The following is a 14288-nucleotide window of genomic DNA, read 5'->3' as shown; positions in this document are numbered from 1 at the left end:
ACAGAGAGAGATTGTGAATGTAGAGAGTGTAATTTGGCAGAATGTAAATGTCTCAGACTAAAACCATTCAAATCTGATCATTGGTGTTACTTCTGAGGGGAGGTGTAAACTATCTGTGAAATAAGCTGCTGTTGCATGTCACTAGAAGGAAGTCTTACAAAGATGCAGACTGCAAGAGGAAAAAAAAATGATTGGCAGCTGCAGAACAAGATGTACAATATTAATATGGTGGCAGACTATGTACAGCAGTAAATAAATTAGGAACCCAGATTACAGTGTGGCATATTATTTAATGTCTTTACCATGCTCTTCATTGTACACTACAGATAGCAGTGGTATTTTCAGTGTCATATGTAGAAACGTTCAGCTTTATCTCATGCAAGTTAACAAGTTCTGCACAGAACCTGCAAAAATGTGGCTAACACTTGCAAGGGAAGTGGGACGCATTGTGACTAAATGGAGATGGCACATCTTACTTAGATATTTTCCACATTATTTTCTTTTATCAGTGGTATATAAAAAGGGTATACCTGATTCTGTTTTTATTTACATCCTTGACTACAAAGAAGATTTTAAACATGCCTTACCATCTAAGTCACCTTCTACTTAAGATAACAGTTATTTTACTGGTAGCATGCCTTGCTGTCTCACTGTGTGATTGTAAGTATCTCTACTTCATTTTTTATTATGTATATCGTATGTGTAATTAGTAATGAACTCCTGTTACAGTAATGCAGTTTAACAATATATATATATATATATATATATATATATATATATATATATATATATATATAACATAACACTAAGCTGACAAGAAAAGTATTATCTGATTTAAAAGTCAGCATTAAAAGATGTTATAATAAGCATAAATCTATACTCTGACAGAACAGTGAAAGCTTAAATTGTGAAATCTTTGTCATTTTAGAATTTTAGGAAGTATGCTTTCTTCTTATGGAGCTACACCCCATGTTATTGAAAAACTGTTACATGCAACATCAGCTTTATCTAGTTTCAACAAGATAAATATCATCAAGTTTTTTGAATATTTGTTAGGCATTCTGAAAAGTATCACTACTCAACTATTTAAAAATACCACTGTTAAAAAGCTTAGTTAGCTATGACATTTGTGACAGAAGATCTTAAGGTAAAATACTTTTTAACATTTTTCTGTTGAAGGAATCTAAGGACTCTATACATAATTTTATATGCAGTCTTAGCATATAAAGCTATTATTTCTTAATATGAACACTATGCAAAACACTCACTAACTATGCAAAAATTCTTGTAAATGGCTCCTTACTATATCTAAAGAAAAATAATTACATTAAGCCAAGATGTAAAATTGCATTCTCATCTGAGTAAAACCTGTGTCTGTTCCAAATTCAGAAATATTATTAGCTATTTCAAAGTGGACTTTGAAGTACAAGTCCATAATGATTCTTATACATATTAGCTAGCTAGCAGTTGAAGTAAAGCAACATGGAAAATGTTCATCGTCATGAAAATCCAAGGAAACATAAGAATGGACAGACGTCAGAATTACAAACAGGTTTATTTACTTACATGTTCATTTTTTAACTGGGCACTTGGACAGCCTGTTCCAAAGATCCTCTCTGGCCAGAAGCCTGTCCAAAAGCAGGACAGCCTGAATTGTTAATAATGATAAGTATATAGGCTGCACAGATTTAAAGTACCAGCAAATTTAATCAATAAATCTCTTGCACATAATAAACAATTAGCTTCCAGGTACCAGAAAAAATATTTCCTAGACTGTTGGATTGAAAATAGCAATGAAAAACAAATTAATTAGCTAAACAGAAACTAACGCACCAGTGGTTAAGGGTGCACTCTACACAATGGCCAGCTTATAAGACTGTCACGTACAGCTGTGTAATAGAATTGCACCATTTTTTGTATTTGTAGACCACCTTTGTTGTACATGTTGATTATAACATTATGTCACCAATGGACTTTATGACCACTACTCACTATACAGCTTTCTATGACTGAAGTGTGTCTACTGATCAGTCCACTTGCTTTCTTTGTAAATAAAATAAATTATTTAATTCAGGTTCTAGTATAATATTCAGTTACCCAAAGACCAAATGACTGAATCTGATGTCTCTTACTATATTAGCCATATTGCTTGAAAAGTCACAGAAGTGTTTTCTGATTGCAGTTCTTAAGTCCATTCAGGAAACACTAAACTATTCAAGTATTGGAATACTTCTTTATGGCACGGGGGGAGCTTTGCCTCTCCCCATCCCATTGAACTATACCTGCTATATCTGTGCTATTTTACGACCAAATCAAAGAATTTTCTGTATGTTGGAGAAGCAGCGATTATCAATTGGCCATATAATTATTTTTATTTCAAAATTAGCATTAAAGTGGAACACTAAATCCTTGGGAAGAGGTTGCAGAAATAGGAAATTACAATTGAAGAGGGAGAATGAAACAAAGAAAATTAAAGATGAAAATATAGAAATGAAGGTTTCACAAAAAGAATGTGGGAAGTCATAAATTGCAGATGACAGAAACTGAAAGATAAAACTGCCTTAATGACAACTCTATTTTACATATTTATATATACAGTGAGGGTGGCACAGTCGTCCAACAGTTATGGATGCTGCCTCACAACTCTTGTTTCTTCATGTGAGTTCCCATCAGAATGCCAGCTGTACAAAGACCTCATGTCTTCTCACTTCCTAAATGGAGTATTGTCAAGTGGTCCATTTTTCTGCTATGTCATAAACGACATTTTTTAGGTGAATGTGCAGGCATCTAATTTACCCAGTAGTGTGTGCACTATTTGATTGAATGAATATAATATTTTGTGTGTGTGTGTGTGTGTGTGTGTGTGTGTGTGTGTGTGTGTGTGTGTGTGTGTGTGTGTGTGTGTGTGTGTGTGTGAGTGTGTGCGTGTCTATATGTGTATAAGTGTTTTGCAGTAGGCCATAATGCTTTTTATAACTGACTCTCTGCTTTGCAACCATAGGTTTGACCTCCCAGCAACCCTAAATAGTATTACTTTAATTATTTTATTTATTTAACATTTGTTAACCGAGAAAGTCCGACTTGGACAAAGCCAAATTTCAGTGGAGGCCCAGGGAGAAACGTTCCAGACACATGTCTTTGTAATGAGGGAGGAAACTGGAGTACCTGGAGAAAACCCACATGAGTGCAAGGAGGACATGTTGACTCCACACAGAAGGCACCCAAGCCAAGTATCGAACTGGAGAACCTCTTGCTGTGTTAGGTATCAGAAAACATTTAAAAAGGCATTAGTTCATGTTTAAAGCACATACATTTGTTATGCATTAAGAAATTACTACTGTTTTAAGATAAATAATAAGAATTCAAATCTACTTTTCTTATGTAATTATGGCATTTTCTTGTGGTTTTTTTCATATTTACAAAACAACAAACATGTATTATAAAAGAAAAAATATTCAAATTTCTGCTGTTAATGCTGAATACATCTGTGTAACATATTTTCAAGGTACACGTTTTTCATTTCAGTTAGGCGACCAACTAAAGTGACAACCAGCTGTTGCAAATCAGTATCCAAAAATAGAGTTCCTTATACTATTCTTCGATTCAAAAGACAAAACTACCTAGGTCCTTGTGTTCATGCTGTCATGTAAGTATAAATCTGTTCTATATGATGATTCCTTCACTTCTTTTTTATGACATATTCAAATGTGTCTGTTTATAATGATTCCATATCATTGCTTAAAAACCATAGAGTGCAAATGTTGCATTAAGAAGTAGAAATGAACAGTGCAAGTGGTTAAAGGGAAATCAAGTCAGTGTTATTTGCTCAGTTAGTGTGAAAGAATAAACTGACAAAAACTTCAAGTCAACAATCTGCTGAGGCTGCCTCCATGCCCTTAGTATACATCTCTCTCTCTCTCTCTCTCTCTCTCTCTCTCTCTATATATATATATATATATATATATATATATATATATATATATATATATATTTATATATATGTATATTTATTTATATCTATCTATATATATATATATATATATATATATATATATATATATATATATATATATATATATATATATATATATATATATATATTTTATTCATATATATATATATATATATATATATATATATATATATATAAATATATATGTATGTATGTATATATGGTTTCACTTCAGAATTGAATTACTGAAATCTCAAACTTCATATGGTCAAGACCATATGATCGAGATTTCAGAAACTCAAAATACCGAAGTGAAACCATGTATCTATATCTATATATATATATATATATATATATATATATATATATATATATATATATATCTATATATATATATATATATATATCTATATATAAACATATGGGTCTAGCACACATGCTCGACTAGCATATGTCCAAATCAGAAAGCATTGAACACACATACACGAAAGCGGTTAACATTGAAAAGCACTTCCGTGTATGTGTAGATCAAAAAAATAAAATCTATGTTTCTGCAGGGGGGCTTCACCCCCCTGCACCCCCACACCCCCTACTTTATTATTCTCACTCCAAGATCGCACTACAGTGGGAAAAGGGAATTTTCCCTTACCCGCACTGTAGTCCGATCTACGAAACAGGCACACATACATGGAAGTGGTTGTCAGTGTTAAGCACTTTCGTGTATGTGTGTTTGATGTTTTGTGATTCGGACATATGCTTGTCGAGCATGTGTCCGGATCCCATATACATACACACATATATATATATATATATATATATATATATATATATATATATATATATATATATATATATATGGGTTCCATACACTAGATCGAATTTTCATAATTCGAAATAGTGCATGGAATGCTCACTGCAGCAAAAGTGCACTTAATCGAAAGTGCACTTACGCGAAGTTCAGTACCATGAACGGGTGTTGTACTAAACTTCCATGCAGTACTCACAGACCTTAGGGTTAGGGCATTGGTCATAGTAAGGGGATAGCCCTATGGCTATCCCCTTACCATTACCCGTGCCCTAACCCTAAGGTCCGTGATGACTGCAGTGCAGTGAAGGACATAGCAATGTCCTCCACTATGGTGCGATAGTCATGAACCTTTGGGTTAGGGAATGGGTTAGGGTAAGGGGATAGATTTACTAACTATCCCCTTACCCTAACCCATGCCCTAACCCTAAGGTCTGTGGCTATCGCACCATAGTGGAGGACATAGCTTGTTTTTTATGTCCTCCACTGTGCTGTGGTGTTTTCGGTGAAGTGCACTTACTCAAAAGTTCACTTTCGTTAAAGTTAACTTTCGCAGAAGTGAGGCTTCCAATTACAGGTTCGAAGTAGTGAACTTTTGTTTTTGTCATAGGAATCCATATATATATATATATATATATATACACATACATATATATTGATATATATATATATATATATATATATATATATATATATATAAATTGCCATTACATTTACTAGTACTTTTCAATAAGCATCTACTATTGCTTTCACAAATCTTTTCAAACACAAACGACACTATTTACACCAAAATTAACTCCAAAGAGTTAAAAACCACAAACAAAACAAGAAGGTGAGTTCAACAAACCACAGGAAGCCGAAGTGGAATCCAAAAAAATCTTTTACTGGAAACTTGTTAGCGCTTTCGTGTTATGATATCCAAACACTTCTTCAGACAAGTTTTTTACATTTTCAACCACAATTTAAATATACGTCTCTATTACCACATTTGTTCAATTACTTAAGAAACAATTCATAGGTTCATAGGTTCATAGGTTCATACTAGGCTATCTGCCCGAGGGCATTTACAAGCCTAGCCCATCGTTTTGTGGCTTACGCCACCCCTTTAGTATGGGGAACTATACCCATTATTTTGCTGTGCCTCTGTCGAGCAGTGACACTGAGGTAATCCCTGGGGTATATCTGCGATCTCCCATCCATTGGTCAAGATTTCTCTTGAACAAGGCCAGCGAGGTGCTCTGCCTCACATGTACCGGGATTCTGTTCCACAGCATAGGGAGTCTTTGGGTGATGAATCTATCCCTCCAGCACGCCCTATTAATAGCCGTGTCGAGGTTTAAGTCTCCCGCCCTTGTGGCTCTGATGGATCTAGATTTATTGAGGTGAAGCATATTCATCAAATCTGGGTTTGACATGGCCTTGTATGTTAGGCAAAGGTCACCTCTGAGCAAGCTGTAAGCGACTGAATAGAGCTGGAGTTCTTTCAGTCGGGCAGCATAGGATAGATTTTTGAGACCCTTTATCCTTTTGGTGAGGAACTTTTGTGGCCTCTCCAGCTGCTGCAAGTGTCGGGTCAGATACATTCCAAATGGGGCATTGTACTCAATCATTGGTCTGATGAGTGATGAGTAAAGGGAGACTATAACCTCCCTTGATCTAGATGAGAATCCCTTCATGATAAGGTGGGCAATGTAGAAGGTCTTCCTAACTACTTTAGCTACATGGGTGTCGAATGACAGGCTACTATCAACCTGGGTCCCCAGGTCCCTGATAACTTCTTCTGTGCTCAGTGGATTGCCTCCTATTTGGTAGCTAGGGGTAACCTTGTTTTTCCCGAAGGGTATGACTATGCATTTTTTGGCATTTAACTTTAGGCCGTGGCTCTGGCACCAGTTATCCATTTCTGTGAGACCCTTCTGAAGGATATCTGTGTCAGATGTGTTTTCTACTATGGCCCAGTTTGCAGTCATCTGCAAACTTTGTCAGCCATAACCCTCCTGTGTTTGCTTGTACTTCAGAAAAGTAGATGCCAAACAAGAGTGGGCCCAGGACTGAGCCCTGTGGGACACCACTTGTGACAGGCTTTGAGTCTGACATGGCGCCAGCAACTCTGACCCTGTGGGTTCTGTCACTCAGCCAGTTTGCAACCCATCTTGTGATGTATGGGTTAACATTTAAGCTGATGAGTTTTTCAATGATGCCCGAGTGGGGTATTGTATCGAAGGCCTTAGCCAGATCGAGGTAGGCTGTATGGACTGCCTTTCCCTCATCAATGGCTTTGGTGACTGTTTCGAAAAAGTCAACCAAGTTTAAAAGGCATGATCTGCCTTTGACAAAGCCAAACTGGGTTGGATCCAAAGTCTGCAAATTCCCAATGTCTTTATTTATGAGGTCCATTATGATCCTCTCCATGGCTTTGCAGATAAGGCTTGTCAAGCTAATGGGCGGTAATTACCAGGGTCGGTGGAGGCACCGCCTTTGTGAAGTGGGACCACAGTTGCAGTGCGCCACTCCTGGGTGCGTATCCAGAGGTAAGACTTTGATTAAACAGCTGTCCTAGCTGTGGGTTTAATTCCTCATTGAGTTCGTGGAGCACACAGCCGGGGACACCATCAGGTCCCATGGATGCTGTGGTTTTTGCTTTGGAGAGCAGTTCTCACTTGGGCGCTGGAGATGTTTGGGGGCTGCAATCATTTGGTATAGATATCTCTCCTTTTGGGGGAGGGGGAGAAGTTTGCACTGAACCTGTCAGCCAGTATGTTGGCAATGTCTGTAGGATCAGTAATCTTCAGATCATTTTGAACTAGTTCTGAGCATATCTGGGAGTTTCCTCCTAGGTTTCTAACATAGCTAAAGAAGGCCTTATGATTGTCTTTTGAGTCTTTAGCTATTTTTCTCTCGAAATTTGCTTTGGATGATTTTATGAGAGCTCTTAGTTTTTACTTATAGTGATCAAGGGTGTCTTACCTTTTAAGGATTTTGCTCTATCTTGTAGTAGCTTCCTCCTTTTGTTGTAGAGTTTGTTTATGGCTGGGGTCCACCAGACTGGACGCTTGCCTTTGGTACAAAGAGTCTTTGTTTTGCTTGGGATTGCCTTATCCATGCAGTCCTGCAGGTGCTGGTAGAAGGCATTTGTAAGTGATTCAGCGGCTTGAGTACTGTTTTCCGCTGGCTCGGGGGCCTTAAAGGAGACCACACTAGTCTTTAGAAGTGTGAAGTCGGCTTTTGGAAGTTCTTTACTGTGGTCTTTTTTATTTCAGGTGGGGGTGGGATGAGGACCTCCAGCGAGATTAGTTTGTGATCTGATCTCACCAGTGAGGGGTATACTTCTGGTGTTGAACATTGTGCTCCCATGTTCGTGATGATGAGATCGAGTATGTTATCTCCTCTTGTGGGATGGTGACTAGTTGTTCCATGGCATTTGAGTTTATGAATTCCAGGAACTTTTGGGCTAGGGTGTTTGGGCTTGAGTAGTGTTCCCAGTCTATATTTGGGTAATTGAAGTCACCTAGTATGATGGTGTTTGGTGATACATTTATCCCCTCTAGTGTTTTCAGGAAGGCCATGTGAGGTTCCTGAGTTTGTGAGGGTGGCCTGTAACATGCTACTATTTGCAGAGCAGTCTTGCCTACGGTTAATTGCACCTGGATGGTCTCCGATGCATCATGCGTTGCCACCAGTCTTGAGGTGTGGGTGTCCTTGATGAATATGGATACCCCCTCCTTTCTTGGTATTTTCCTGATTTTGGGGCCGGAACGCATGATATGAGGTAAAACCTGATAGCGCTGGGGTGCTCTCAGGAGCCTTGAACCAGGTTTCTGTCACAGCACAGACATCGATGTTCTCCATACTGAGAAGGGCCTCGAGTCGTGCATTATGAGATTTAGACTTCTGGGATTGAGCAGCATTAGCCTTAGTTTATTTCCTTTTTTGTGTTCTAGGGTGGTAGGTTCAGAATTTGAGGCTTGCCTAAAAAGGCACTATGGGGTGGCAAGAGCCTTTGCCAAAATCCGAATCCCAGGGTGACAGGTGCAAGCCGTCCCTTGCGAAGCAGCGTGGCTTGTCCAGCATGTCATCCCAGGCAGACAGATACTGGATCCCCTTTGAATGACACCAGTGTTTAAGCCAATTGTTAAAGCTGATCATCTTATCTCTGTATTGTGGCATCATTCTTGGTGAAGGTAGGATACTGCTCAAGGTCAGGGTCATACCTGCCTGGGCTACATAATCAGAGAGCTCCTCAATGTCTCTTTTCATGTAGTCCAAGGAGGTGCGTCTCAGGTCGTTTACACCAGCGTGGACAATGATTGAGTCATATTTGTACCTGCTGTTGAGAGACCTGAGTGCTTGCGTTATGTGGCGGATTCTAGCGCCGACAGACAGCTTACTGTGACCTTCTCCTTACTTAGTCTGGTGAGCGGGACATCAGTGTGTCTGACTATGGAGTCACCAATGACTAGTGTGTCTGGCATTGTGTTTGGCCTTAAGGGCTGTGACTGTTTGACACTCTGACTGTGAGGTCTATGTGTTGCAGGTGTTGTGTTCTGAGGTGGTGGTTTTTGGGTGTCTGCTTAGGTGGCCTCTGCTGTTTTGGTAGATTTTTGATCAGAGCCTCGAGTATGTCTTTGTGTGTTTATGTGTATGATTTGAGGTTGTAATGGTACTATGTGAGACTGGGTCTATAGTGTGTGTGGTAACCTTCCCTCCTGACTGGTCTTGCCAGTCCTATGTTGAGAGAGCTCAGCCTCCAGTTTGGCCGTATAGTTGCATCTCTCGCATGTATTTGTGTTTTGTGGGAGGAGGAGAGGGTTGTCTGTGTACATGAGGCAATTGTAACATTGCCTCAATATTCCCAGGTTCACCAGCTGAGCAGGAGATGATACTAGCAACTGATCCCTCGACATGCTAGAAGGATAGACAAAAACTTTAAAAAGATTCGGGGATGTGGGTGACCGAGAAATGGGGGTTGCCTTTTGGGGTGCTATCTATAAGAGTGCCGTATCAAGGTAATAAGTACTGTAGGAGCAAGTGCTAGGTTTAACAGATAGAGAATAGTCTACTTACAGTCAAGTAGAGATGATCTTTTTAGTTATAGGATACGCTGATTAGATGAGTACTATAGGTCGAGCCAGGTAGTTTCAAGGGAAAATTTGAAGAGTGGACTTTAGGTAGCCGAATAGTTTAAACCTGCTTAACCGCTGCCCTAGTGTGCAACAGTGGCAACTCAGCTAAATCGCTAACGCGCTAAAACGTGCTTTATAGCAGGGGGCTGGAAAAGACAGGAAATGACCCAAAATGGCCAATAAACTACAAGTTACTGCCTTAAACCACTCCTCTGAGGACAAACAGGCAGTTCAGTACTCCCTACTCCCACTAGTGAGTAAAGAAACTACCCCTTGACCAAACAAGGAAAATGGAGAAAACAGGAACCAAGACAAAGCCCAGGGATCAGCAAAATCTGGTCTCTGGAACACTAGTTCCAAAATTATTTCCTATATTTTATGTAATAGTTGCATAACACAGTTATTCTGTATCTGAAACACCTAAATATTATAAGAAACAGAATAAGAAACTAAAAATGCTATAATAATAAGCTTTTATTTAAGAAAAGAAATGAAGTTATCTCCTTTGTACTGGCCGTGGGTATGTTTCAGCCTGCCATATCTGGCGTTTGTACCAAAAATGTCCCACATTGGGCATTTGAAAATCTGGCAATCCTATAAACTTATTTAAAATAATAAAAATAAATTAAGGTAGCAGCTTCCAAGATTTAGCACACGACAGGACCGTAGACAGTCCACTGCAGTATTTTTTAGATGTAATGACTTGTAATAGTGATTTGTTTGCTGAGCGAAGTTTACTTCGGTTAGATTATGGCTGAACCACATTTAGAAGAACTGGAGTTTTCTCAGGGTGATACAGTAGTTTGCGGCCATAGTTAACTGGTTAGGTGTGTCCTCTGTGATTTGCTGCTAATTACTTGTCAGAAAACTTCATTTTATGAGAAACCAACCGGAGGACCCAACCTTAGAATAAAACACTTGAGTGCAGTCGTTCCAACAAGAAACTGATTACAGGCAGCTGCAAGCAACGCTACACAATTTTTAAGAAACGTAAGGAAATTGAATACTAGTTCCTCCATACATATACGTAGGAGACATTGAAGAAAGTCATACAAGGAAGCCAACAACAAAGCTAAAATGAGTAACGAATGACAAATCAACTGCCACTTCCTCAGAAGTAATAATACACAATTATTAATTAAATAATTATTAATTATTAAATTATTAAACCAATTTTTCAATTAGTTGAGTCCTGCCCTATTAAAAACTTAAATGCTGTATTAGAAACACAATTTTTTAAAAATAAGTATTATTATTACAACAATTTATTGTATAAGTTAAAAACCTAAGTCAAAGTAAATTAATTAAGTACCATAAAATGTACCTTAATGCCTAAAAATCATGTTTACGTTTTCTGACTATTGCAAGTCAAACTTGTTATATTAAGTTCACTATTTGATTTTTTTATGTATATACAAAGGTTGTTTATATAAACAAATAAATAAATAAATGGATGAATATATAAACAAAGTATGTAAACAATGTCCCCAACTTACATGTACTAATATAAAACAGTTATTTGTTGTAACGACACTATTGGGTGACTGGGTGGCATAAATGTAGTTTTCCTCTTCAACATGATTGGTGTATGGCTAGGGAGAGAATTTCTAAAGAATGTGGTCAAGTTAAGCCATCTAATGTATGATTTAAAATGCACCAAAATCTGAGCAATGTCATGCCTAAACAAGGGAATAAACTTGAACCCCTTTTTGAATGAAGAGACATGAATAGCTTCAAGAAGAAATTACTATAATTAAGGACTTTAAACCCTTCATTGACTATGATTTTACATGGTAACTCATCAGAAACTATGCAAACATCAGAAAATGTCCCATTTAATTTCTCATTTGGTTCATCCCCTTCCTCATCTGTCTCTGTTGTTTGGGTGAATCCATTTGTTGATTCCCAAAAGGGGGACTCTGAAGAAGATGTCTAACTGAAGGTCTTCATTTATTATTCACAAATTCATCATTATAAAATTATCAGAATTTCCTGTCTCATTCATCATAAAGTGACTAACATCAAGTTCTTGCTCAGTCTCATAACTTCTTCCATTGTAAGCACTGAACACCTTGTTATGGTTAAACCCATTAGGTTTAGGGAAAGCACGATTTTCATCGCACTCCAGCTGCTTGTCCCTAAGGATTTTTTTTTGCTGTCTAATTTTATTCTTTTTGACTAAGTTATCAACTCTGTTAAAAACTTTTAAATACTTTATGACAAAAATGAGAGGTCAGTCTCTATACTACTGTTGAGCTGCAAAACCTCAGTCTCCAAAAACTGAATTCTCAGTTCACGATTGGCAATAAGTAACTTCATCAGTTAAATTCCTGTTCAGTCAAATAAGTCAATCAAATCATGATGTAGAGGGGAATTAAAACTGAGACCAACAGGAATATTTTCCAAATCTAAGCACCTTGATACACTTTTAGCTTTGATACACTCTACTAGATACATGTTATCTAGTTGCAAGTTTCTATATTTAATTAGATTCTTTTCAAAGGGTCTAATCTGGGTACTAAACGTAAATTTACCAGAGGGTTCTTTTATCATAAAATCAGGGTTAGTAACCATGTCTTAAGGTCATAGTACATACATTTTTCCCAAAGGATTGGGATGCAGTGAAAAATCTTGTGTAGAACAACACAGTTCCCAAATAGCTGTGGCATTACACAGTTTGCCTTTCACCACCAACCAATGCTGGAACGAACCTAGATATTTGTTGAACCAAAACTGTAAGATTGTGAGGCAGAGAATCAATTGCAAAGCAGAATGGGGATGGAAAGAAGCAACAAAGTAGCCAGTAGAAATCCAAAGATACATTGTTTGAACCAGTCCATCAGTCGAACAAAGTGAAACACAGAATATGGTGCTGCAGCCTCACTTCCTGTAACCAGTGAACTTGCAGCAGTTGCAAAATCAAAGTAGAAAACAGTAAAGAAACATGCCAAACTCCTCCAGCAGACCACCGCAGCTGGAAACAAGAAACTAACGACTGTGCAAGTCAGTAAGTCAACAAAATGAGCAAATTCCAGGAAGAAAAATCACATTAACTGTCAGTAAAACTAACAGTACCATAATAAGTCTAAGTGCTTTTGCCTTCTAACCTAAGGATTCATCAGAGATAAAATCATCAAATATCTCATCATAAATAAGCCTTCCAATTATACAAGGTCAATCAAATTGTTACATAAATCAGAAGGCCATAATTACTAAAAGCTGTAGTCCATAATAAACAATATAAACAGACCAACATTTTCTATATGCATACAATAAAACCTCTATTGAATGTTCTCTAAATAACACAATGAGGTATTTTGTTTAATTTTATTTAATTTAATTTAGTAAACTATACAACCTAAAGCTTATGTTCACAAAAGATATGTTTCAAATATTTATAGAAACGAGACACATTCTAATTCATTGATGCACTATAACAATAGTCATCCTTGGGTCTATATTAATTCAGCTAAGGTTCACTTCAGCGAACCTTTCATCATTGACCCCTAACCATTGAATGTTCATTTCAGCAAACATTTATATCTGCAAAAAAAATTATGTAGGGAAAGGAAGCAGTTGGCCAGCAGCACAAATTTGCCCTTTTCCCCACTGTAGTACAATTTCAGAGTTGGTATACACACACACACACATATATATATATATATATATATATATATATATATATATATATATATATATATATATATATATATATATATATATATATAGAGTAGGGGTGTGTGGGTGGCACAGATCCCCACATTGGGAGGAAAGGCCCCCCACTTTGGTGGGTTTTACATACTGTGGTGTCTGTTCTGGTGTTGTTTTGGCCAAGTGCTTAGTTTCCCTGTTTAAATTTTTGTTCGATGAGGACATTCACTGAAAGGAACATTCAATAGCTAGGGTTCAATGAAGAAAGGTTCGCTGAATTAAACCTTCAATGAATTAATATGGATCCATCACCATTTCTATTAAAAAAAGAAACATTACAAAAGGTGCACCTATCAAGGCTAGTATCATTATATGCTGCCTTCAATGATGAATTAGATAAATTATGCAAAATGTCTTTGAAAGAAACTACCCAGTTCCTTTATTGGAAAAAGTTAAGGACAAAATTCTTAGAGGAGGAAAAGACAGATATGCTCCCATTCTATGTAACAACATGAAGACAGAGGATGATGAAGTCCCTATGGTAGTAAGTGGCAACATTAATTTGGATAAAATAGGTGCTATGACAATTAAATACAATCATCAAGCACCAGCCTTTAGAAAAGTATTAAAAGATACTTGGGACATCATCATTACGGTGGAACATAAATATTTATTAGGCTCTCATCCTAAGATTACCTACAACAGTGGAGACAATCTTAAAAAATATCTTTGAAAGAAACAACTTAAGTAGAAAAGG

General features: G+C 37.3%; 1 protein-coding gene across 1 annotated transcript in view; it reads left to right on the top strand.

Annotated features, from left to right (window-relative positions):
- Positions 1 to 509: 509 nt before the first annotated feature.
- Positions 510 to 14288, top strand: part of LOC122801371 (C-C motif chemokine 26-like) — a 34547-nt gene continuing 20768 nt past the window's right edge. Inside the window, exons 1-2 of the mRNA XM_044070902.1 lie at positions 510 to 660; positions 3526 to 3646. Coding sequence (XP_043926837.1) covers positions 579 to 660; positions 3526 to 3646 — 203 coding nt within the window. The 5' untranslated portion in view covers positions 510 to 578. The remainder of the gene's footprint in view (positions 661 to 3525; positions 3647 to 14288) is intronic.

The sequence above is a fragment of the Protopterus annectens genome, chromosome 4.part1 (assembly GCF_019279795.1).
Source record: "Protopterus annectens isolate FY-2018-M chromosome 4.part1, PAN1.0, whole genome shotgun sequence".
Taxonomy (NCBI): Eukaryota; Metazoa; Chordata; order Ceratodontiformes; family Protopteridae; genus Protopterus; species Protopterus annectens.
Note: the sequence above shows the minus strand (reverse complement) of the source record. Positions and strands in the feature narration are given on the sequence as shown.